Source organism: Clarias gariepinus, chromosome 9 (genome assembly GCF_024256425.1).
Source record: "Clarias gariepinus isolate MV-2021 ecotype Netherlands chromosome 9, CGAR_prim_01v2, whole genome shotgun sequence".
Classification (NCBI taxonomy): Eukaryota; Metazoa; Chordata; class Actinopteri; order Siluriformes; family Clariidae; genus Clarias; species Clarias gariepinus.
The window spans coordinates 27079400-27105098 of record NC_071108.1 but is presented as its reverse complement, the minus strand read 5'-3'; the positions used below and the strand labels follow the sequence as shown (position 1 = coordinate 27105098).

At 38.7% G+C, this 25699-nt stretch overlaps 1 protein-coding gene across 1 annotated transcript; it reads left to right on the top strand.

The window, feature by feature from the left end:
* The first annotated feature begins 3767 nt into the window (after window positions 1–3767).
* Window positions 3768–24460, top strand: LOC128530455 (proline-rich transmembrane protein 3). The gene is made up of 4 exons (XM_053504416.1): window positions 3768–3826; window positions 14247–15104; window positions 15185–15484; window positions 18824–24460. Exons 2-4 carry the CDS (start codon window positions 14255–14257, stop codon window positions 20806–20808), a joined length of 3135 nt encoding a protein of 1044 aa, XP_053360391.1. The 5' UTR covers window positions 3768–3826; window positions 14247–14254; the 3' UTR covers window positions 20809–24460.
* Window positions 24461–25699: the final 1239 nt, after the last annotated feature.

The following is a 25699-nucleotide window of genomic DNA, read 5'->3' as shown; positions in this document are numbered from 1 at the left end:
AACTGTCAGTTTTTAACATTGATGTGCTGGGAGCAGAAAAAATTGGCAAGCGTAATGATCTGTATGACTTTGACAAGGGTCAGAACGTGGTAGCTAAATGACTGAGTAAGAAAATCTGTAAAATGGCAAGACCTTTAGGATGTTTCTGAACTGTAGTGGTTAGTAGCTACCAAAAGTGGCCCAATGAAGGTCAAACACTGAACTAAGGGTTGTAAGGGTCATAAGCACCCAAAGCACACTGATGGACATCGGGGAATGGAGGCTAGCTGTCTGGTCCAAACCCAGAGAAGAATTTGGGTCCAGGCATCCATTTGACACATATCCCCTACTTAATCAAAGTTGTTGACCAAGTATACGCCATGATAGGTGTCCATGCCTGGATAGATCAACTTTCTTTTCTTATCAAGGAGGACCCACACAATAATAAGCAGGTAGTTTCCATGTTATGCCTGGTTGGTACATGTTTGACCTTCCTCTGACTTAATTATTAACACAGTTAATTCATACTTTACTGTGATCCACCTAAATCTAACATGAACCTTAACTTTACTAACCAAAAGAAACAGAAAAAAGAAACAAGTTTCCTCACTAAGACCTGCCCAGTGTCCCCACAACGTAAAAGTTGGCAGATATACCTATTCATGCGAGGACTTTTGTTTCTTAACAAGATATAAAGACATGCTGCTCACGTACGTACATGCATTATAGAAAATGAAACTAAACTAGTTTCAACGTGCAAAGTCAATATCAACATTAACATGCAAGTCAGCACAAGGGTTGAAATGAAAAAAGCCCCTCTGTCTGACACTCATGCACACACACATACACACTCACGCACACACAATACAATACTGCAAGGTGTGGGAACAACACAGTCATTGTACGTTTGTGACAAAGACACTGAGGGAGTCTCTCTTTCTCTCAGTCCCCCATAAATAAACACAACTCCACTGTAGCTAATCAATCTTCTCTATGTAGTTTTTTGTGCAACTGATTGTATTTTTCTTTAACAGAATCACTCTTTTGTCCCTCTGTGTGAATGAATCTGAAGGTCTACTACTATACTTCTTTCACTTACACTTACACATACAAACTATGCCTCCTTCTGTCATCACCCAGTAGCCCGGTGTGCTCATCTTCCTGGCATGTTCCGTGCCAGAGGATTGGTCTTACGGAAATCCTCCCTTTTCTTTTTTTCAGACTTCTTCAGTGCATGAGGGTACATGTCTGTATTTCCGCAGCTGAATGCATGTATATACTCGGAATATTTGTGACCAAGTCCATGCTCATTCGTGTGAGAGAAAGATAAAAGAGCAGTTTGCACCTTTTGACGTGGTTCTAGACATAAAATAATATTTTTTAAGGACCTTTAAAAACACTTAATTTGCAATATTGCTTTGTTGTGAATTACCAGCTTCAGAATTCTGTTAAAACTTTTTATTCTATGGTTAATTATTTGATTTTATCACACTTTACTAGGATCCAGAGCCTTTCTTGAACACTAGGTGTGAGACATCATGGCTGGGATACCAGTCCATCAAGACACACCAGACAAATATGCAGACACTAATTCACACCTAGTGCTAATTTATCTTTTGGCATCTTTTGGAAGGTGAAAGGAAACTAGAGAACAGAGATGCAGACACAAGGAAAAGAAAAAAAAGCTCCAGAAACACAGTAATCTGGTGTATAATGCAGCACAGCACAACACAAAACAATTTTATATATTTTTTTCTGAGACATTCGTCACTATTAGTAGTTCTTAAACACTAGTGATCTGATCGATCATTTATTACGTAGACATTATCAATATGATGACACATCTTGGCATGCACCCTGGGCAGTAATTTGTGAAGGAAATGGACAATAACTGGTTTTTCTGGCTTTTGATTCTAGCTTTTTAAAGTTCCTGATCTTGGCAGACTATAATACTGTGATTGTTCTTGTATTCATTCATAAAATCATTAATATATTATGTACACAGTAACATGACATAAGTAATTGTCCACCAGGGTTGCACTCAGGTCCCAAATGTTCAAGTACAAATCAGCTTACGCCAGAGATGGTTCTAGAGTTTGTTGAAACCCTAGGTCAAATTTTGCTGGGGGGCCTCTCCAATCAGCATTAATCATCATTTTCTTATAAAAAGAAAAAGTAGTGAATTAGTCTATATATAATTATAGTAAATAAGTCTGTCAGCACTTGGGGGAACCTACTGGTCTGGGCCCCTAAGCAGTTGCCTGCCTTGCCTGTTCACATGCAGCACTTCTGCCTCACCCTAACACCTCACCTGACCTTAAAACCATCCAGTGGCCACTGGTGAGCCGTTCAAGTGGCTTATTAAAAGAATACATATACTGTAAGGGTTCCAAGTCCCTACTGTCTAGTCAATTCCAAATATAGTTCCTCTATGACAAGAGGACGGCTGACACAAGTATTTCGGTTTATATTTATCCTTTGATAAGGAGTGGACTAGTAGACTACAGATAGTGTGAGTAATGCTATTTAAGGATGAAAGAACCATTTTAAACTAAAACGGGTTTTAAAACTCGGTAAGAGGTCTTTACTCAAATACAAATCTGGTGTGTTAACATTTTTAGGCCTTTTATAGTTCCTGAAGACATCATCTAGTCCTAACCATACCCACTGGACATGTAATAAGTCATGAATCTTATCTCACTTGAGTACAACTTGAGTGTCATGTGTGTACATACATACATGATGGCATCAAGGATGGTGTGATTACTGACATCTTTAGATGAAAGATGATTCTACACAGTTCTGCCATACTTCAATTCAAGTTTTTACAACTGCCATACTTCATTTCAAGATAACAACTGTTAAGGTGTGTATACATTTTTGGGGCCCTTCTGTATAAGCCTAGTGTTCACACGTAATCACAAGTAAAATGACGTTATACTTTACATTTATTTGTAATCTTGATGCTAGCTCTGGTGCTAGTATCAAGGGCATATCTTGTGTACCTTTAGTATATATACTGTAGTGTGTCTTTATTTATTTTTTGTTCTGTGTGCATGGAGTTTGCAGGTTCACACTGTGCTTGGTGGGTTTCCTCCAGGTTTTCCACAGATTGAGCCACTTGGTGCTCCAAACTTGCCTGTAGTGTGTGAATGAGCGTGTGTGAGTGTGCCCTGGGAAGCACTGGCACCCTGACCACGGTGTACACTCCCTTGTTCCCCAAGTCTCCTGGGATAGGCTTCTATAGCTCCCACGCGACCCTCTATAGGATAACGTAATAGTATAGATGATGAGTGAGTGAGAAAGTGTTTATTTCTGGAATTGCAAAGAAGGTGACATATGGGCCTAAGTGAAATTTGATGAAATGTTCTTACATCCACACACCTGCGTGTGTGTGTGTGTGCGGTAAAGCTATAAAGCGAGACCTATGTGTCGAATTTCAGTCTGATCTCCTCACGTTACTCTTTCTGTCTTTGAACGCTCACTCCCTAATTCACACGCTCGAACTGCGCCATTGCAAAAAAAAAAAAAAAAGAAAAGAAAAAAGTGCATACGTCACTGCGCATACGTGAGCTCTGCCAGAATGAGAAGCCGTGAGGCAGGCAGTTGTGTAAGACTAACCGCGCGCGATCGAGAGAGAGAGAGAGAGAGATGAATGTATTAGCGAGACACGGGCGGAGTGAGGACGCCACTGACCCAGCGCCCTCAGCGGCAGGGTTTCGGATCACCTTCGGGAACACGATCGCAGACTCGGCACATCTGAAACAGTAGCTGTGCCCAAGGCAAGACAGCAACAGCAGCAAAAAAGAAACCCACGTCATTTATGAGCAAGGCACGAGGAGTACAGGTAGGATGGATGACTGGTGTTTATCTTTCTGCGTTAATGTGATCGGAGCGTGGAGGTGATCAGATGCGCAATTCAGTGCGCGAGTCCCTTCAGCAGACTTCCATCTTGATTTCTGTAGCTTGCAATAACAATAATAATAATAATACCAACAATTATTATTATTATTATTATTATAAGAAGTAGAGTCGCGCGCGCAAAGGGTGTCGCGGAGCAGTGAACGTGCACCATGCTGGCTACAGATCTCCGCATCGCTATAGCGCGTGAGAGGATTCACGCGCGAGCTTCAGGTCCGCTATAGCGCGCGAGAAGATTCACGCGCGTGCCTTGGTGTCGCTATAGAGAGAGGATTCACGCGCGAGCCTCAGTGTCGCGCCGCGCGGCGGACTGACTATCGCGGTAGGACTCGAACCCTTGCTCTATCCTTTTTATCTTTAACCCAAATGAAACGTCATGTTGAATGTGCCAGCTCTGTATGTTGACGAGAAAGTGAAAATGAATACCCGCGTTATGATATGCACATAAAAAGTAAACGCTTATAAACAATAAAGCAGGTTTTGAAATGAGCCTTGTGCACGCGCTCTTTCATTTTCTCTCGCGAGACCAAAAACTCTCCCACGTTTCTACATGGTTTCAGATGCGCTACTTGCTTCCTTTTAACCCTTTTCATGAAGGGAAGAATGCATCCATGAAGCCAAAACGTATTTTCACCGGCAAAACTATTGCACAAAATTTTTTTTTGCTCTTGGCTTGCTTAGTGTTATTGCTTTGCATCGAAAGACACCAGAATAGAATACAGATACTCATTTTAAAGGGCCCAAGCATGGGAAAAATTATGCTGCATTATACCGTAGGTATGTGCAGCTTTGTCTATTGGAGTGCAAATAGAAATAGATTGTTTAAGGTATATTGAAGTGAAAACCTCATTGACAGCCCAGTGGTGCAGTGGGTAGCACCAGCAATAAGGCTGGGCAAGCTGGCAAAACCATAAGATAATGTTTTTTATTCAGGATGGATCACGTTTTATAATATTATCTTGAATTTTTTTATATTACTGGCCAGAGCAATCAAACTATCATTCCTAAAGATGGAAATATAGCTTTTAAATGAAAAAAGAGACAAGCATGTATATCAGATTAAAAGGATATATATATAAAAAAAGACCAAAATAAAAAAGTGCATCACCTCTGCTAATGTTTTTGTTATTTAAAATAATGTAAAGATTGACATGTCAGTGTTTATTGAACTACATTTAAAATGTTGAGTGCATTAGCATAGTTAGCGTTGAGTCTTTCTTAGCATTATTTGTACCATTAAAAATGGTGGTGTTGAGGTATCTGGCGATTCGGAAAGTTGTAGCTAGAAGTCACTTAAAACACATATTTTTAACTATTTTAATGGCCATTATATCCTTTGCCAGGTAAAAGGTCCTGGTATCTATGATGTCTTTCCAGTGCCTTTTTTACATACGTTTGTTATTGTCATTACTTCAGACCTCACATGTCTCACATGTGCTCCTGGTCTTATCTGGATTTCAGTGCACTCTTCTGAGTGCTGTATTTTGAGACAGATAAACAGGTTGGTCACGTTTTCTCAACGTGCTAGTTTTGCATTTGCATATGTGACAGACTGTTGTTTAAACAGTGCCTTCTGTGTAAAATCAAGCGGTTCCATATAACTGTTACACATATTTTTCACATGACTGATATATGTATTTTAAGGGACCAATCTCTTGGTGTTTCAACCAGGCTGCTGTGTTGCCAAACAAAATGAGAATAAGTTAATCTACTGCTAACACTTGGTTGTTATTGATTTGTTTATGTGTCAGACTAAATGCAGGCTGGACCTACAAATAGATAAATGTCTGGTTCAGAAAACAACTTGGGATGCTACGTCTGAGTGTTTTATCCCAACTGAAAAAAATGTGTTTAGTATCACAGCGCTCACAATCCCGCTGTAAAAAAAGATAGGCAAGAAAGTTTGATCACTCATGATATATTATATCAGCATATCATCCACCCCTAGCATTGCCACTCCCAGAACTCCTTGAACCTTGGCTCACCATCAGACTTGGATTACTGTCTGTATGGAGTTTAGCATATTCTCTCTGTGTGGATTTCCTTTGAGTCCTTTGGTTAACTCCCACCTGCCAAAAACATGCCAGTAGAAAAACCAGCTACACTTCATTCACTTTAGATGTAAAAGTGTATGCATGGTATCCTGTAAAGGACCAGTGTCCCATTCTGGGTGTATTCCTGCATCACAGACATTGTTCCTAGGACATGCTCTAAATTTAGAGCCCTGATCAGTTACTGAAGATGATTCATTGATGTAGGATTTGACTTAAGTAGCAGCGAACGTGCTATGCAGCACTTCAGATGCAGCAGTTCATAAAAACTGACAGTACAAATTGCAGCTATGTTTATTAGTAAAATTAAGAGCATTTGTGTGAAATATGTTACGCATTAGAAAAGCATTTGTTAGTGAGACTAATCAGAAAAATGCTTAAATGTGTTAGGGATCATAAACACTGGACTTGTTGCAATGGACAGGGCAATGGAAAAAGGTCATGCCGTCTGACTTCAGGGTAAGAAGAAAAGCAATGCACCCATCATGCATAGTGTCCACTGTATAAGCAACTGGAAGCAGTGTTATGATCTGGAGTTGCTTCCGTTGGTCAAGTCTAGGCTCAGTAACATTATGTGGCAATAAAATGAAAAAAAAAAAAATCATTGGATGACTCGAATGTACCAAATATCCAGGTTGTCACATCTATGGAGTTTTCTTACCTGATAGCACAGGCATATTCCGGGACATAAATTGTGAAAAGGTGGTTTTGGGATAATGAGACATTATTTGGTCATCATACTGTGCAGTGTAATCAAAGCCAAAGGGAGTTGAATGAAAGGTTAGAGTATGCGACTTTTTTATTTTTGCCTAGGTTATGTTATGTGAAACATCAGAGACATGATGCTTTTACAGCATAAAATATATCACTGGATAAGACCATATTATATATAAAATCTGATATGGTTGTGGATATGAACTCTGGATAGACTTTTAGGGATCAAACAATCCCTAAAATCAATTTGGGTCTCAAGACTTGTCGATATGGGGGAAAGCGGTAGCTCAGTGGTGCAGTGAAGGTGTCGGACTACTGATTGGAAAATCCCAGGGTCAAACCTTGGCACCATCAAAGCCCTTAACCCTTAACTGTGCAGATGTTTAATGAGATGAAATGTAAGTCAAATGCTGTAAAAGTGATGTATACGGTTGTGGAATGAACTTCCTCTAGATGTTTGTACAGTTGACTCACTGGCAATTTTTTAAACGACAACTAAAGAACCCTTCCCAACAATGTTTGTTTGATTGATGGTACTTAGTCAGTAACCTAGTAACCCAGTGTAAGGGTAAATCCAAAGACGGTAACTTCAAAGCACTTTTCTAAGTCTACAGTAAGTCGCTGGGGATAACAGCGTCTGCCAAATACCTACATATAAATGTAAATATGATGACCTGGGCTTGACCTGTTTTGCTTGTTTGTACTGTATGTGTGTGTCATGGTAACTGATTAACGTTTCGTCTTCTATGCAGACATTACAGCATTGGATGAAGATGCTGTTTGTAAGAGAGAGAAAAAAGTGACTTTGGAAATGACAACTTGATAAAATCGTAGTGGACGCCAGCTGAGACTTGCCCACAAAACAGAAAGTAAGACAGATAGATTACAGAGAGTTTAAGACTCATGGCCCTTTCATCTATCAGATTTTCTGCTTTTGTGATAGCACTATGGCCTTCCAAGAAAGGAAGGAAGAGGAAACGGTAGAATCAGGTGGACATGCTGTGTTGTGTTCCGGGCATACGATGTCCAGGCTCATTCATTCCCAGTTGAGCGAGTCTGCATTGTGTAAAGATGGATCGAGAGCAGGTTTTGCCCTGATAGAACAGCTTATTTACATTCCTTAAGGGTGGAAGGGTGGAATTATTACGGTTAGAGCGACCAGTCACCAAAACCAACCCACCCTCCCCCCCCATACCTTTTTGCTACACACACACACGATCATACTCATACTCTACCGTGTCTCCCACTAATCCTACATGAATAAGCCATGCACATTTATCTTAAAACTCCCTGGGGAATTCAGCAGTATGCCACTCCCACACACACATGCGCACACACACACACACACGTATGTATGCAGGACAACGCTCTGATACCCCTGTCTACAAACAGCCTTCTGTCTTAGGCCTGGAAACATTCACTGAAATTAAGGGGAATGTTAGGCTACATGAAATGAGTCAGTCCATGTGTGTGTGTGTGTGTGAGAGAGAGAGAAAGTGAGTGAGTGAGAGAGAGAGAGAGAGAGAGAGAGCGCTGCTATGAAGAAACAAGCATCTCTTTTAAATGTTTGAAATGGCCCATGTGGCCATGAAGCAGGAATTTAATAATCATATTTAGTGTGTGTGTGTGTGTGTGTGTGTGTGTGTGAGAGAGAGAGAGAGAGAGGAAAAGGTAGTATAGCATGGTGTTTATAATGTTTTAGATTTTAAATAATTTGAAGGTTTTGTAGTAAACGCTGCAATTTATATTATATGTGACAAGAATAGTGTGTGTGTGTGTGTGTGTGTGTGTGAGAGAGAGAGAGAGTGAGAGTGGGTGAGTGATGCTGTAGCACTTAGAGAGACAATAGAGTCAAAGAAATTATTGTTAGAGAATGTGCAATGACATCCTGCCTTAGGGGACAGAAATGTCCATTTTTATCTCAGCTATTCTGTATCTTTAGACTCTGTGCATTATGGGGCATTACAGTACATCATTCCCACTGCATGTGTGTGTGTGTGTGTGACATGAGAGAGACAAAGAGACAACAGTATTCGCACAGAGGGTCAGACAGTTTCCAGTACAATGTGTCCTAGTCAGGAAGTAGATATGGCTGTGGATGAGTCTGTACACACATGATTGCTTATTCTAAATCACTGTCAGCCTCCATCTCATCATATACGAGACACACACACACACACACAAAACACACGTGTGGGTGACGTGCCTAGAGTAAACATAGGAAGAAAAAAAGATCGCCTGGCTTGGTGAACAAAGTCTATCAGATTTTCCGTTTTGCTCCAGCAGAGTAAATACACACACCTACAAACTACGGCAGCAACACACACACACACACATAACACCTCTGAGCTTGCTATAATAACAGTGGAGTATTAACAATGTGAAATTTGCACAGCAAGAACTCTTATCTGCGCTTATTCTCTCTTTCACTTCCTTGTCTCATCCCTGCCTTTCCTGCTTTATTACTATGTTTTGTAGTCTTTCTTATCTCTTAATCTTTATTATCTGTCGCTCCTCTGAAGCCTAAAGTGTGTCAGAGTGGCAGGAAGAACAGGGGGACAACACACTGTACAACACCGAGGAGGGAAACAGGAAAAAAAAAAAACATGGGAAAAGCAAAAAAATTGAATGAAGACTGAAGCGAACGCCTCTCACCTTGCGTATCCATCTGGTGTATTTGTACTTTCTCCTTTTTTTTTTGGTTTTTGATTATACTATGCTTTTACATATATATATATATATATATATATATATATATATATATATATATAATCTGTCGTGTTTACTCAGAATGAAGCCATGCTGATTGATAGGTTTGCTCTTTCTCTGGCTCTCCTTTTACTCCTTGGCTATTGAATGGCTTACGTTAAGTGCTTAAATTAATTCGAGCTCCTTATTCCCTACTTTCGTTATGACTGTTCGTCTCGTATGACACTCTGGAGACTTTTGTACTGTATCTAAACGCTTTACCAAATTTCCTTGTAGTGATTCAGCATTTGGGGGTGGGAGTGAGTCATGGTGATGCATGCTGGGTAAGAGGTTGGACTGAGTCGCTGACAGGTGCTTTGTGGTTTGTGGAACATATCTCGCAAAGACCCTGAGTAAAAACACAGATGCGACGTATCATTTAAAAGCCAGTGAAGAAAACCGTGCTGTAATGAGTCACGCTGAATCTTCTGTTCTTGCCAGGGATTTTGTCTGTCTTTTTAATTTAAATTTATGGCATATGGTAATAACATGTAGACATGCTGTTTTTACACTTTATGTAACCATCTAGACATGATATTTCTGAATATGGCTGGTTTTTATCTGTACGTGTTGCTGGGTATCAGCAAGTACCCCATGTTACTAATTTAGCTGCCTTTCCTGCTCCTTAATTAAGTCATTAACAATAAAGTGGTTGTCTCAGGTTTGGAAAGGTGGATTCAAGTTTGTTACCATGCATGGCCGAAATGATCAGTTGTCTAGTCTACCACAATTTACCGATTTCTCTGTTCGAACCCACTTGCACCGTCACCAAGTACCTGAATTGGGTGTAAAAATCATGACATTTTTTTTTGCAGACGGTTTTCATATAAATTAATGTATACTAGTATATATGAACAGAATGACAGCAATACACGATAAACACCTTTTTTTGACTTTTACTCATTTTGACACAGAAGGTTGTCGATACCAAAACACTTAATTTGAAAACTATTATATATCCAAATTTTAAAAGCTATCACATGATGATTTTAGTGATTCCGCTCTTTTGATCAGAAATAAAATAAAATGTTACATTTTCAATAAACAGACTTCCCAACACGTCTTCATACACATTTTAGCTACTGTATAGTACCATTAATGAAAATATTACAATATTTTGATAAATATTATGTTATATTATGATAAACACAATGAGCAGCTCACCTCTCATACCTCTTGTTTTTTTTTTTTTGTCACGTGACTCTCATAGACGCTATGCAGTGCATTACACATGAAACAGAATTGGGTGGCTCTTTTCGTGAGTCTTCTAGTCCGAGTCATTTATTCTTTTGAATCTATTTCACTGCTATGGGAGTCACATGACAAAAGAACGAACAAGTCAGACTAGAAGACTCATGAGAAGAACTGTTCAATTCTGTTTCCCGTGTAATGCACTGCATAGCGTCTATTGGAGTCACGTGACAAAAGAACAAACGATTCGGACTAGAAGACTCAAGGGTAACTACTCATTTCGGTTTTCTGCACATAACATACGGAGGTTTTGCGCCCAGTAGAAAATTAACAAATCACTCTCTGAGACTACTCGTTCTTCTCAGTCACGTTAAAGACTTGTTCAAAAAGAATAAATCGTTCACGAACAACCAATCACTAGTTTAAATTTGTACAAAAGGTTTTTGGAGAATATTGATGCAGAGAAAAGTACATTTACACATTTACACTCCTTAACTGCTATTACTCTAAGAGTAATTAATTATTCTTGTGAAATAAGGCATTATGTGATCTGGATGTTGTGTAAACACCATGCTACTGTATATAGCTAACAAAACTATGTAGGATACTATAGTGTAAGCGCACATGCTCTTTAAGGATACCTGGACTATGATAGCAAGCTTTTATCGTGTACTGGAGTAAAGCAAAAACTGGTAAAGGAGATGATGCTGTAAACAGAAGTTTTTGTATTAGTTATACTGTATTGCTAATTATGATTCCCCATGAACAAATAATATAGTTTACTGTAGTGATTACTATAGGATGCTGACTACAAGATGTAGTAAAGTGTAGTATTTACTATAATAATTACAACATGCAGTAGTTACCTGTAGTATTTACTATAGTAATTACTATGGTCTGTAGTTATCTGTAGTCTTTACTATTGTAATTGACTACAAGCTGTACCGTGCTTTCTATTTTTTTTTTCATATTTGTCACAACAAGTTTTTAAATGATGATTTCATTTATTAAGAAAAAAAAAGCTGTCCAAACCTGCCCAGCCCTATCTTAAAACTTAATTGCCCCCTAAACCTAATAACTGGTTGTGCCAGCCTGGTCTGCAACAACTGCAATCGAATGTTTGCAATAACTGGTAATTACTCTTTTACATTGCTGTGGAGGAATTTTGGCCCACTTTTCTTTTCAGAATTGTTTAAATGCAGCCACATTGGAGAGTTTTCAAGCACGAACGGCCCGTGTAAGGATCTTAATCATATTTAAGTCTGGACTTTGACTAGGCCACCCCAAAACCTTAATTTTGTTTTTTTTGAGCGATTCAAAAAAATTAATTACATTTGCTGGTGTGTTTTGGATCATTGTTCTGCTGCATAACTCAAGTACGCTTGATCTTAAGGTCATGATCTGATACCCGACATTCTCCTTCAGGATTTTCTGGTAGAGCACAGAATTTATGGTTCCAACAATTATGGCAAGTTGTTCAGGTCTTCAAGCTGCAGAGCAGTCCCAGACCATCACATACCACTACCATGTTTGACTGTTGGTATGATGCTCTTTTTATGAAATGCTGTTAGTTTTACACCAAATGTAATGGGAGACACATTTTCTGAAAAGTTAGACGTTTGTTTTATCAGCCCACAGAATAGGTGCCCAAACATCTTTGGGATAATCTAGATTTTATTTTGGCAAATGTAAGATGAGAATTTGTGGGGTTTTTTTGGTCAGCAGTGTCTTTTGTCTTGAAACTCTCCCATTGATGCCATTTTGCCCAGTCTCTTTTCTATTGTTGAATCATGAACACTGACCTTAACTGAGACAAATGAGTGTTGTTGTTGTTCTGGGTTCTGTTAGATGTTGTTATGGGTTCTATTATGAGCTCATGAAAAAGTTTTCATTGTGCTATTGGAGTAATTTTAAAATGCCAGCCACTCCAGGGAAGGTTCTCTACCTCTCCAAGTTTTCTCCATTTGTGGATAATAGCTCTGATCATGGTTTGCTGGCATCCCCAAGCCTCAGAAATGGCTTTGTAACCCTTTCCAGACTGTTACAGGGCAATTTCTTTCTTTCTTTGTTTTCTAAGTTTGATAATCTTTGATTGTGACAAATAGGCTATGCCAAAAAAAACAGGATAGGTGAAATATTGTGACTGTAGTTAAGTGTGGTATTTAATGTAGTAATGTGAGACATTCACTGTTTCTATTAACAGGAAACTCAATTTCCCAGACTTCTATGCAGCCTACAAATATGGTGGGCACGGATTAGCAACTCTCTTCTCTCCGTTCAGGATCTCCTGATTACTAACCTGCAACTCCTGTGCTCAGTCAGAAAGCATCTAATTAAAAGAACTCTGATCCGCTGTTTTAATAAGAAGTATTTCAGCTCTAGCCGTAAATTACCTCTTATTTGTCTGTGACGGTTTTGTCCTTGACTATGGTTGTGCCTCGTCTGACCCTTGCACATTTTCGACCTCGATTCAGTCTCACATTTTTGATTGTCTGCTATTGATAAATAAATCAATGCTGCTCTGCACTTGCATTTGTTTACCTCCTTTACTATCGTGACAGATGATAACTACATGCTATAGTGACCCTTACTATTTAATATAGTAATTGATTATAAGCTGATGTAAACCGTAGTACAGTATTTACTACATGCTATAAAGCCTGGTATAGTAATTACTACATGCTGTAGTAAACTGTAGTATTTACTATAGTAACTGACTACACACTGTAGTGAACTTTAATATTCGCTATTGCTACTGTACATGCTGTAGTAAACTGTAGTCATTACTATAGTAATTTTACTACAGTGAGGTTCAAAAACACTATAATATTTGCTATAATATTTTTTCTTATGGATGTCAACAATGTTTGTAGTTTAAACGTTATTTAAAATACTAGCATTCATAATGCTAAATTGCATTCTTAAATAACCTCAAAACACAGCAACAGGCTGATGCATTCAATGAGGCAAAGCTGTAGGAAATGGCTTTACAGGGCTTTGCAAAACATACAAAATTCACACCGATAGAACAATTTGTGCAATATACTTTGGCATTTGTGCTTTTTAACACACTTGTGATAAAAAAAAAACAGACAAAATAGTCTGTCAGTTTACAATACTACTTGCTTCATGGCTTCAACACCACTAAAACAAATAAAGACCATATTCATAAAAAAAAAAAGCTGGTATTTCATCCATCCTTAGTAACTTCCTAGTTGGTTTTTAAACATGAAAGTTTAACTTTTATATTTTGGGAAACAAAATCAATCAAATTGTGGGCAGGTATAGACAAAATTAGATAACTTGCAGTACAGTAGATAACTCAAAGCTGGAAATTCACAGCCCATGCTAAAATGCCCTCTTTTTTCCAGTATTTCCAGAGGCACAGTGCAAAATTTTTATTAAGAAAACCATTCCCATAATCTATGCAGATACAGATAGAGGCATTGTGCTGCATCCCTAGTGTGCACTTTCCATGAACTCAGTTTAATAGATGTCATACTGTAGATTGCTTCCCACATGTAAACTTTAGTCATGCTTCATTCATTCCATTCCCAAAAAAAATTTTTTTTTTCTTTTCACGAATCTAGTCACTTATGTGTTTGTCTGCTTTTTGTATAATTTTCCTTTATTCTTTCACAGGTGCAGACATGAAAGTCATCAGCCGTTTGTTGATCAGGTGTGCTTTTGGAAGCCTGAGAACGTCCATGGCTCTTCTGCTAATGATCCCCTTGCTTCTTGCTCTCGCCCAGCCAATTGCAAGCCAAGCGTATGTCAATTCTTCTACATATAATGACAACACTAGATCACCTGCTGATCGGACACAGGAGAGCCTAAGGCCTTCTCTTCCCACAGCCTGGACTGATGTGTCTGATCAATTAAACGATCAAGGACCTAAAACGGAAAAAGTAACAAACAGAAATGCTTCTGTTGGAGACTACGAAGAAGAAAAGGCTATTTTAAATGGGCAACCTAAGGCTAATACAGTGGAGGAGATATTAATGAAACATTCAAAAACATACACGAAAGTTGACCTTACAACACATTCTCTTTTACCAAACAACAGAACCAAAGGTGGACTCGGCCAAACCCAACATACCACAATGAGGCCTGTTACCAAAGTACCCACCCAAAAGACAGGAGGCTATTCTGAAAATGAAGCAACTACATTTATGTCCATCAAACAACATTTTGGTGAAACTACAATAGCAGCTGCAGATGCAGTCCACAAGAAAGCAATTCCTGACACCAGTAAAGAAGACTTAAAGTCAGTGTCAGAGGTATTACTCCCCACTGCAGTTAGCTTAGATACGTCATCGACTGACTCTGATCATACTGACGAAGCCCAAATGTCTCATACCTTTCTGACAACTGAGTCCACTACTCATATTAAAACTACTGTAGGCTTAGTGCTTCAGGCCAGAATCTCTACTGCTACAGTGGCCAACAATTTCCCAGGGGATTCTCATCGGATGAATATGAGTGGAGCTGATCTTGGAGGTGGGTGATTACATGTTTAGATTCCTGTATGATGTATTATCAGTATTTTTTATTCCTGCGTGTTTTTTCTTGTTTATCAGCTAAGCATACCACTGAAACCAGACATCAAACAAAAGAAAGTCCATCACTTAATGAAAACACGACAGCTTTCCACACAAACCTGACTCATTTCCAGTTGAAGACACCACCGCAAAGAAAAACCACAGCCAACCTGACAACACCACAGCCAAAAAGCACAACACAGCTAGCAAGCACAACAAAAATAACCAATCAGAAGTCAGAAGGAGCTGCAGCTCAAGCAGGAGAACCTACCACAAGAAGCCAACAAAGAGCAGAGATCAAACCTTTAGAAAGCACAACAAAACAGCAGAGCACAGCAGGTAGGAGTCAATCGAAAATGACACTCGTGGGATTTGGTTGTGTTAGAAAACAATGGCTGCATTGATGATGAACAAGTCACTGGCATGAAGTGGAATTATTTATGCAGCTGGCTTCTTACGGGAAAACATTGGACAAAGCTCAAAGGTATGAAAGAACAGTCAGAGAGAACAGAGCAGGAGAAAGTGGTGGACGGAAACTGTATGTGTTTGCAGAAAAGGGACAGGACAGACCCAAGGGAAAATATGCACAGGAGAAGATGAAAGAGAGGAATGGAGGAGTCACAAAGTTCTAGAAAAGAAAAAAGCAGCAAAGGATGAGATGTACAAGGGCACGAACGCTCCTCAAGGTTTGCCGTTAGATAGTATTACAAGGAATGGATGATTTGTAAATGGAAATAGAGTGGGGAAAGGGGGAGTAAGCCGAGGGAGTTCAGAGAGTGATGAGAACCAGATGGATAGAGAACTGGGTGCAAGGAAGGGAGGAGACAAGTGTAAAAGAGTGGTGCAGGATCTAAAGTAAAGATACAAATGCCAGCTAGATAGTTCACTTGAAGCGTGTCAAAGCCTGATGCTCACATTGTGTGCAGGTTAAAGTGAGTGAAGTACTGCAGCAATAGGGAGTTTTGTGTGAATGCCTCCAGCTGTGAAACTTGATCAGCACATCTGGGGTTCCTACGGTTTAGAAGCGGGCATGAGTTCCAGGAAGAACATGTTACTGGGAGTCTATTTGAGTATGTTTTACCATTTGCTTATTTGAAGGCTTGATGAAGGAGTGTGTGCAAACATTAGTTCTTGATATGGGAGACTATGTGAGTATGGGATTGTGTGTGTTTTCTGGACAAGTCAAAAGCCCATTAAGGTTGTGTGGAAAAAGACTGTTTCCGTTCATCTTTGGCGAAGCTCTTCTTTGTAATCCATCACGTATTACTTTCCCTTCTTGTGTGCACAAGTGTGTACCCTCCAGACAGTTTGAGGGGGCCATGTCCCAGAAAACTTAGAAAAAAACATTTAAATTTCATTGTATTTCAAAATCTAATTCTGAGACAAACTTAAACATTTATTTTCACAAATTATGGGAGTTTGTGTAAATATAGTTTTTGAATCCTGTATTACAAGTCTCAGACAAAAATAAAAGAAACTAAAGAACCATAATAATCACCATGTCTATGTACGATACCATTAGGTTCTGCTGAATGTTCAAAGGAGTGAGGCATGTTTCCAATGAAGAAGATAGCTTGAAAAACACTCCATGCAGTCCTCCAAAAATACTAAATGCAGAGATGTTTCCAATGTAAAATCATGTGCAAAAAAAGTCAAGCTGCTGTCTCATTAAGCGACGCCCATGCGTTTAATGCTTAAACTTCCTTACGCAGGAGGATATACAGTATACCTTCAGGCTGTCATACACACCCCTATTTAGAACTCTGACCTCCTCCTGGGGAGTAACACTATAGTAGTATGTTACCTAACCACTGACATCTGAATCTCATAAAGGAGAGCATGTGGATTGTGGAGTTGAAGAGGTACTGCATAAGAATTTCCAATAAAGCCTAACCAAAAAAAAAAAAAAAAAAAAAATCAAGTGGTAGCCAAAATTGACTCATACACCCTTGTAAAAAGGTTAAAATTCAATAATATTTAAGTATAATCAGAAACTACTTCCTGTTGTAGTGTACGGCCACAACTGTGGCACTAATCACCACAACTGTTTGTCTGTGCTAGATTTTTAAGCTTGACATTATAACACTTTAGCATTAAGCAACTCTAAATTCTAAAATGGGTTTAAAAGTAAAGAGTATGTACAAAATTATTTTCCTTAACTCTCTGTAACATTCTCTTATCTATATTATTCTTTTCACACTACTTCTTTTATACAAAACTCGCTATGGCTTTTTACTAGGTACATATAGCTAGGTGTATAGCAAACTTTTCGATTTGAGTGGCTCTCCTGTTAGCATATTGGAAATGCTAATAGGTTTCAGATGTTTGTATATAATTACATTAATTTAATTAATTGATAATTAAGCCATCGAGTTTCATATAAGATTTTTTTTTCTTGAAAGAAAAAAGTCAATCAGTCTAGTTTTGGTAATAGGGATATGAGCTCTTTATTTAGAAGGCTAGATTTAGCATAAGACAGGGACCCTGCCAAGAAAGACGAAAGAGTGTATAAATGGGTGTAGTTTTTTTCTGTTAAAAGCAATTATGTCTAATATTGAACACTATATGGTAAAATACTACCCTCTAGTGATTAGTGCTAGCATAGCATGTTTTCCTTATTAAAAAAACAACAACAAAAAAAAAACATTTAAAGCCCATAAATCTACCAAATCTCTCAATTCTACCACCCTCATATACATGAACAAATGACTAAAAGTTTATTATCAACCAAATGTTGGTGTTTTACCAACTTCTTTACCAAGAATGCTCTCTTTTGATATCAGAGAATTGTCCAACATATTATTGAAACCTGGAAAGATATTGCTAAACCATCAAATTTGTGGAAGAAAAAAAATATATATTATTTAAAGAAGTACGAGCATTAAGAGCATAAAAAGTAAGAGCATTTACAAATGCACACACACACACAAACACACACACACACACACACATACACAAGGTGATAAGAACTCAGAGAATTGGGATTAAACAGCTGTGTGGCCATAAGGTAAACACTTGTAAGTGAGAGAAGATCTGAATGAAAGGCTTTAATTTTCTGGGCAGCATAAATATTGGACTTTGGAGCAATGTAAGATTAAATGCATGAAACGATGCCTCCATCATGCATAGTGGCCACTGTAAAAGCATCTGGAAGCAGTGCTGTACCTGAAAGCAGTGTTATGATCTGGTGTTGCTTCTACTGTAGGTTTAGCAACACTATGCAGCTATGAAATGATGTCAGCTGATGACTGGAATCTATGGAATGAACAGGTTTATCACACCAATGCATTGTTTTAACCCTCATAGTGTGGCCATATCTCAGGTCTCAAAATGTAAAAGACTGGACCTAGGAGCAAGAGAGCAAGAGGCAGGGTGACTACACTTCGGTGCATTTTAGGATTTTAATGTATAATTACATATATCAATATACTTTCTACAGTACATCACATGGACATTTTCCATTACCTCATTTTTATTTTATTTTAATTGTATTGTTTAAAAGGAAAATTACATATTGAAACATTCATAAAAATGCTTTGACATTTAAAGTTCGGTACATTCAATTTAAATGTTTAAATTGAATGTGTTTGTATAATCCTTGCACTTCATTTTATTGCATATTAATATTGTATATATTTAGTTTGTCCATATAACTTTTTGTTGCCTCTGTGTTCACAGATACAACCACTTCTCAAAGCACAACTGTGTCCTTTCCTATGGGTCGCGAATATGTACTACCATCAGACAATGATGTAAGACATGTAGAAAAAGAGCATTCTCTATCCTTTGGGAATATTCCTTCAGTTAAACCTGGATCACACCCTCCTGCGGTGCCACCATCATGTGCCACTGGTGTTGGTCTTTGCTCCTCTTCTGAAGACCCACACAGTGAAATTGCAACCTCAAACAGGACTTTGCTGGTGTGGGCTGATCTAAGCCGCACACTGTCATTTGCCTGGGAGCTGCACGTTTTTGGCTCTGCTGCCCTCTTTCTTCTTCTCACTGCTGGTTCTGCTTTAGGTTTAGCCCTGGCTCCCAGCATGCACTGCCCTCACCGTGGGGCACTAGCACTTGCTAATGGCCTCCTTCTTCTCACGGGTACAGTCCGAGCCATTTACTTCCTGGTGGATCCCTACGGTTCTCGTTTGGTCTTTCCGTTATCAGTTGTCACAGCCCTGTTTACATTACCATTGCCGCTGTTAATATGGGTGCATTCTGCAATGGTGGTGTTGGTTCTAAAAGGGGCCGAGGTCGTTTTGCTGCCTCCACCTCTTCAGCATCCACCTCTTCTGACTGTGATGGCAATTCTCCAATGTACCTTACTGCTAGCTGCTGACCTTTTGTCACCTGCTCTGTCACCTGCTGTACCTGTTGTTCTTCAAAGCCTTACTTTGACTGCGGGATTGATACTGTGTCTGGTCTACATTTTCCTGGTGCTTCCACGACTCTCCAATATCCAAGTAGACCATACCAGGGATAAAGGGCTCAGCAGGTCAAAGATGAGAGTCCTGGCACGTGTGCTAGCAGGGTGTGCTCTTCTTGGGACACTATGCTGTCTGTTGCATGCTTATACCTGCTTTTGGCTGTATGGACTGCTAGGGGACTGGCGCCACTTTCGCTGGACTTGGTGGCTTGTTCAGTTCTGGGCACGTTTGCTTGAACTTACATGGGCCTTCTGTCTTTTGCTGCTAAGTTCCTGGGTTTTCTGGAGACCACGAGGTGGCCAGATGAGGAGAGCTTCAGGACAGGGAGTGAGTGCTGCAGGGAATGACCTCACCTCACCTTGCTCATCCTCTAATTCTTCAGAAACACATACTTGCTGGGCAAAGATTGTGCAGAGCCTGAAGGGGAGGCCTTGTAGGAAATCTGACAGTAATGGAGTGGGAGGGGCCAGTGGTGCTGCAGTGGCAGGAGAGCTGCCCAACAACTGGGCTGGGCAGGAACGCTCAGGAGTGGACATCAGCAAGAGCCTTATAAGAAACCGGGACCCACCAAAAGAAAGTAACCGTGGACGGAACCAGAATAGCAGTGAGGGCTCATCTGGGTCGTTGTTAAGGTTGCAGGCGCTCAGTCGGCCACACCAGTGTTCTTTGAGCAGCAGTCTGGACCGGGAAAAAGAATCAGCCATCTCTCTTTACGACTTTGACTTGCGCCCTCCTTCTCCAATTGACCTGACCCGCAGTATAGATGAGGCATTGCACCGAGGACATCTGTTCAGGGGTGGCAGCCTGTTCCATCCTCTGGGACCCCCATCACCACCTCCATCACCTGATACTTGGTTGCGCAGGAACAGTGATCCTCAAATTATGCTCTCAGAGAGCAGTGATGAGCACACGCTGCTGACTGAGTCCTCTCCTGGCTTAAACCGCTCTATCCCCAGTGCTGTCCCAAGCCGGCAGGTAACAGCTCCTCCTACACCCACCCATCAAGGCCCACGGTGGATCTCTCAAGCTCCCGTGCCTTCCTCCATATCCTGCCCAATCTCCCTGCACCCCTCCCCTAGTATGGGTCGAGTCTTGAGCCCCAGCACAGACGATACCAGACCATTCCTCACCCCAGACCTAGATAAGGTGGGGTCAGACAATGGAGGGGAAAGGAGGTACCTGAAAGTCAGTCGACACGATGACTCGGCGAGTGTCACTAGTGACATAATTGATCTTTGAACCAACCTAAATGGTGTGACCTAGGTAACAAACACCTGACATTTTACCTGAAAGATAATAAGGACTAACTATACTCTGGTGTGACCTAGGATTAAAAAGAAATATCTGATTGGACTTAAATTTAGTATATGTTAGGTTTGCATGCAGTATGGATTATTTTTATGAGTCACCTGTTTTATTCTGGGGGTGTTTGTTTGTACCATTTGTTTTGCTCACCTATGTACAGTACATATGTAAGGTTGAGGATCAAGATGAAAACACATCATTATCATAGCCAATTTATGGATATGTTTTATCTTTGTTATTTATAAATAGGCTGGAAGTATTAATTTAGCAGGTCCGAACAGTTTCAAAACATTTATTTGCAAATATTATCAGATGGTTGTAAATTTTAGGATATTTTGGAAAACTTTTTCAAAAATTGGTTTAAACGTTAATTGCAACTGACTGAAGTTCAGAGACTTAAGTTGAATTGACAGTGACTGAAACACTTAGTCTATGTTATGAGATTATAAATTGTGCCTATATAATTATTTTTAGATGCAGCAAGCTGACTGATACTAAAGTGATAGTAGGATACATGATGTACAAATCTAAATCAGATATTTTGTTGCAAATGACACTTTGTCAGAAATTTTTTGAAGAGACTTTTTTACTAGGATTATGTCGAAAATGTTTTGTTTAGGTATTTTGGATTTTTTTCCCTTAACTGACTGATATGTTGTATGCAGGAACTTGTGTCTTTGATACGAATATATATGTTAGAGATTTGTGCATTGTTAGGATATTAGAGGGCATGTTTATAAAGAACAAGGTAAAGTGTTATGAAGAGTTAATATTGTAAAAAAAAAAAAAGTCTGACCACTTGATTCATTGTAAAACAAACATTCCAGTCTTAATGCAAGACTCATTTAACAAGTTAATTGTAAAAAAAAAAAATTTCAACAAGTGTTGTAAAAATATCAGTTATTGTTTTTAAAGGGGCGAACCTGAGGCGTATTGGTTAGCACTGTGGCATTGTCCCTCCAGGGTCAAGGGTTTGATTCCCGCTTCAGGGCTGTGTGCGTGGACTTAGCATGCACTCACTGTGATTGGCGGGTTTCCTTCGGGTACTCTGGTTTCCACACACAGTCTGAAGACATGCATATTAGGTCAATTGGTCCCAAATTGCCTGTAGTGTGTGTATGTGTGTGTATGTGCCCTGTGATGGATTGGCACCCCGTCCAGGGTTTACCCCACCTCATTCCCTAAGAGGCCTGGGATTGGCTCCAGGCCACCACGACCCAGTACAGGATAAGCAGTATAGAAGATGAATGAATAAATTAATTCATGTTTTTAATCAACCACACAGTGGCATTAATTGCAAATGGCATTATGGCATTTGGATGTACATAGAATACAATTCAGTATGAGAGAATATAGAGAAAGTGTGCCAAACATACACATTGGAAAAAAAAAAAGAAATATGATTTTAATACTCCTAATAAGAAAACACTATTATATACTAAAGTAAATATTAACTATTTAATAGAGAAGATTGTAAGAGGAATATATTTTTTCACACTATTCCTGCCTATTTTTCACCCATATACAGTATTTCATATAATGGATGCATGATTTCATTTCTGACCTGCACTACAACCAAAAACATATGCTAGCAAAAAAGAAAATACATACAGTATCTGGATTAAAAAAAAAAAAAACTAAATTTCTCTGTCACAATGAATAAATGATATCTGATGACACAAAGCTTACAATAGACACTGGTCACTGTTAAAGTTCCAGTTTACACACTCTCCATACCACTATAAAACTGCAATAGCGAAAATATTTTAGAATTCAGGCATTTTGCAAGATTTATGCCTTTTCCAGTCATACAGGATACTGTCACTTTAAAGTACAATGTGGGGAAAGCACAAGGTTATTACTTTGACCATTTTATTCATACTTTCTGTTGATCATTATATTTCTTCACAAAAGCAAAATGGCATCAGCCTTTATACATACAGTAATAATGTAAACTAGTCTTTGATTTTTACCATAAACAAAACAAGTAATAATACATTACAGAATATTCAGGCAGTGGCTACAGTCAGTGCAAATGTGTCATATCATGCTGTCTTCTAGTATAATTTCTGTTTTATAATTTTTTTGTCAGACAGTGCATGTCTTACACAACAAATCCGAGGTTATATGTAACATAATAGAAATGTAAATATTGCTATTTTTGTGGGTTGTAAATAAGAATATGCCATGTTAACATGAAATATATTTACTGTGAATGACAATCCTGCATAGTGCAAGTGTATTTCCAGGCACAGTATAATGAATGGCATTAAAGAGGCTCTTATTTTTTTAGGTACAAAGGTATAAAAGTATATAATTAACTATCTTAGTGAAATTAAACGCAAACATTTTTTTAAATGGGATGTATCCCAAAATATAATGCCGCTGCATAAAAACGACGTCTTGCACTTAAATTATTTTCCTTGTATTCATGAATCTTCCGGAACAATGTTAATATTTCTCCTGTTCTTTTAAATGAAAACCCTGGGAAGATCACAACTGTGAAAATATAATGACCAGCCTGAATTTCTACGTTCTGGTCGATGTGTGATTGTGTATCTGAATGTACATGCTCAATTACCTGTTCATTTTGTGCTGTCATATGATCCAATGAAGTGCCATAATGATGTCTTGAACTCCCCCATCCCACTCATACTGGGTTGGCTTTTTTTTGTCTCTTATTAATCGTGGTGTTATTTGTATTCTATGAATTTTGTGCCCTAGTGCTGTATACATGTATTTTATGCCAGCATGCTTAGGAAGCAAACCCGATTCCATAATTTTCTTTGCAAACTGAAACATGTTGTTTCTTATTCACTATAGTTATGTGTTTTTGGGCTGATGCTTCATTATGGTTTTAATTAAAACTGAAAAGCAGTTTTTCTCTATTTTTTTTTGTTGTAAATTTTAACAAGACATTCCTTTATCAGTTTTATCAAAATTATTTTTTATTTTGTTCTTTTAATATTTATCAAATTGCTAATTTCAGGACAAAATTAATTGATTCTCCCTCTCCTTGACTTTATCTAAAATGTGTTCAAATACAGTAAAAAAAAAAAGACAAGACTGAAATTAAATGAATTAATCACTTAATGTTTCTATTAAAAAGACTGAAGTGTACTGATGGATCATCTGAGAGGTTACTCATAGGATATAAGTTCATGACATCAAACTTAATGTATCATCTGATTTCATTTCTTTTAGCAATACTACACATCTCTCGTCTAGTGTTGCTAAGCAACGATATAACAATACAGTAAAAACTGATGAGTATTGACGTTCATAACAAACACAACAGCATGACTTTAAGTGTTTAGTTGGCTGTTTGATAGATCAAACGCAATGTTAACTTTTGATTTGCTGTACTGACCACTCAAAGTGGTGTCCAGATAGACATACAGTATGCTGTAGCATAAACCCTCATCTTCTGTTAATTATAGTAATGGTACTGCCAGTGTTTATAGAACGCCCATTTAAGTCATTGTTGTAATGCAAATCTTGACATTTTAGATCTGTAAACAATCTGTATCTCATTCCATTATATTTGTGAATAAAAATCAAACAATCATGGGTCATACGCACCAAACATGTCTTGGTTGTCTACTACATACAGGTTAAGGGGGAATTTTACTATAATGTATTGTTGCCAATGATGCCAGTGGATGAAATGCGTTTTAACTGGTAATACAGGTGAATCATGGAACACACTGTACTGGCTAATCTTTGTTTTGTCTGTAGGCTTAAATGCTTACATTGCCCATTACACATTTACCTGACAAAGTGTGATTTAAAGTCACTAAAAGATACATAGCTTTTAGTATTTAAAAATGTTACATTTTTAAATACTAATATACTCTGTATATACTGTAAATATTATCCTAGTTCCATAAAAAATACTGTCAGAGCATTAGGATATACAGTGAGGTCAATAAGTGCAAGATTTTGCAAGTTCTCTTACTTAGAAATCATGGAGGGGTCTACAATTTATAGCATAGGTGCATTTCCACTGTGAGAGACAGAATCTAAAAAGAAATATCCGGAAATCACATTGTATGATTTTTTAACAATTTATTTGTGAATTACTGTGTCAAATAAGTATTTGATCACTTTCTTATCAGCCAGATTTCTGACCCTCGAATACTGGTTATTTTGCTTTTAAATAGTCCAAATGCTTCTTACGGAGCCACTCCTTGGTTTGCCTGGCTGTGTGCTTTGGGTCATTGTCATGTTGTAAGACTCAGCCACGACCTATCTTTAATGCTGTGACTAAGGGAAGGAGGTTTTTGCCCAATATTGTATGTCACAATACATGGCCCCGTTCATTCTCTCCTTAATACAGTGCAGTCGTCCTGTCCCCTGTGCAGAAAAACACCCACAGAGCATGATGCTTCCAGCCCCATGCTTCACTGTAGGTATGGTATTATTGGGGTAATATTATTCTTCCTTTAAACACGGCGAATGGAGTTAAAACCAAAAAATTTTAATTTGGTCTCATCTGACCACAGTACTTTCTCCCTGAGTCCTCTGGATCATCCAGATGGTCCCTGCAAATCTTCAGACGGGCCTGGATATGGGCTGACTTAAGCAGGGGAACCTTCTGTGCGATGCAAGATTTTAAACCATGACGTCTTAGTGTATTACTGATAGTAGCCTTGGAAACGATGGTCCAAGCTCAGAGGCCCCACCTATTCACAGCATTGACCAGCTCCTCCCGTGTAGTTCTGGGCTGATTCTTCACCATTCTTAGCATCAGTGATACACCATGTATCTACTTAGACTTTGGCTAATTTTGAGGTGCACAGGTGTCTTTATGACAGCTAACGAC